At 60.0% G+C, this 1,587-nt stretch overlaps 1 protein-coding gene across 1 annotated transcript in view; it reads right to left on the bottom strand.

Moving 5' to 3' along the window:
* The window catches only part of NME9 (NME/NM23 family member 9), a 22,413-nt gene extending 21,050 nt beyond the window's left edge, over positions 1 to 1,363 (bottom strand). The window contains exon 1 of the mRNA XM_006158187.3: positions 901 to 1,363. Coding sequence (XP_006158249.1) covers positions 901 to 933 — 33 coding nt within the window. The 5' untranslated portion in view covers positions 934 to 1,363. The remainder of the gene's footprint in view (positions 1 to 900) is intronic.
* Positions 1,364 to 1,587: the final 224 nt, after the last annotated feature.

Raw genomic sequence — 1,587 nt, 5'->3', positions numbered from 1 at the left:
GAAAAAAAAAAAAAAAAAAAAATCTACAAGAAAAAAAGAACCTGTTACAGACCATCACTTACCATCGCTTTAGAACCAACCACTACTTATGGTGCAGGAGCAAGAAGAAAAGAAGAGCAGCCCCGGCTGTGGCTCCCCGACGGTGATGTACACGGACAGGGTGCTCTACATGAGGCGCGCCATGCCCAGGACACAGCTGGTGACCGGATGTGTGAAAGGCACTCTGGTCCCGGTCTCCACTTCCCACTCGGTTACAGACACATGCCCCAACGCAAGAGAATCTACAGTATATTCTCTGAGCCAGCTGCAATTGTGTTTCAACGAAAAATGTACCGGTCACTTCCAGCTACGCTGACTTAGGTCTTCTTGCTTTATAGTTTTGTTTTTGACCTGATGTATTCTCCTGGCTGTGCATGCACTAGGAGCACAAAGAGCACCCACTCCGTTTTGCTCCTAGGTACATAAGTGCATAGACTTCGTCTGGGAGGCCAGAGGGCAGCACAGCCATGAACCCTGGCGCGGCCAGGCTGAGCGCGCGGGAAGGTTAGCACTCAGTCTGGAGGCCTCCCTGGGTGCGCCCCACGTGCACTGGTTCACGACCCAGGGACCCCGGGCTGGCTGAAGACTGGGGTGCATCTGCATCAGGGCCCTGTAGAGGGTTCTCTCTCTAAGAATATATATATATATATATATTTAATGTGTCGTCCATAGGGGGTCCGAGATGTTTTTCCCTTCGAAACAGAACAGTACAAACCCAGGTTTGCGAGCAGTGTCACAGGGTATCAAACAGAAGGAAGGTGACTTGTATTCCGTACCCCTCCCACGGCTTAGCGGCGTCCTCCCCGCCGCGCCACCCCAACTCCAGCCAAGCGCGGGCAACTGGCGCCCCCTGAGGCCTACCTGCAGGGCAAGCTCCTTCTTCTTGCTGCCCATGGCTCTACAAAGAAGACGAGGCCCGATTACCGCGGACTGGGGCGCTTCCCGCGGCGCAGCGCGGTGACAAAGCCGCTGCGCGGATCGGCAAGCCCGAGCCTCCTCCAGACGGATCAAGCCCCGGCCACCCCCGCCCGTCCTCTGCTCCTGCCTGGCGGTGAATCGATGCACCCGCACACCGCGAGCACCCCACGGGAGGCGCGGAGCCTGCAGCCCACGGGCTCGTGGCTCGTCCGAGACTTTTCTGGGGATCCGAGAAACCCCTTCCCACCCTGCGCCGGCCAGGCCGCGCGCACAGGCGGAGTCGGTGAGCCCGGCGCGGGATGCAGGCCGAGGAAGGACACGGAGCCCTGTCGTCGCTGCCGATCGCCTGAGTTACGGGGGAAATCAGCCACCGCCGACCGTCTCCGGAAAGGCACAAGGTCCCAGCGGCGCGGGTAGAGGCTCCGATAGAGTCCACGGCGTCCACGGTCTCATGGCAACCCCGTCACGCCAACCGGGAAAATCCCCACACAGACCACGCCCACCGTGCGCGGGGCGCGATCTCCAGGCGGAGAGCCAGAGCCAGAGCCCGCCTCCTGTGGCAGGGTGGGAGGGTAGGGACTCGCTCCTGGGCTGAGTGTGGACTCGCTCCTTCGTCTGCGTCTGCGTGTG

This window comes from Tupaia chinensis, unplaced genomic scaffold (assembly GCF_000334495.1).
Source record: "Tupaia chinensis unplaced genomic scaffold, TupChi_1.0 Scaffold000574_1, whole genome shotgun sequence".
Classification (NCBI taxonomy): Eukaryota; Metazoa; Chordata; class Mammalia; order Scandentia; family Tupaiidae; genus Tupaia; species Tupaia belangeri.
This window is presented reverse-complemented; position numbering and strand designations above follow the sequence as displayed.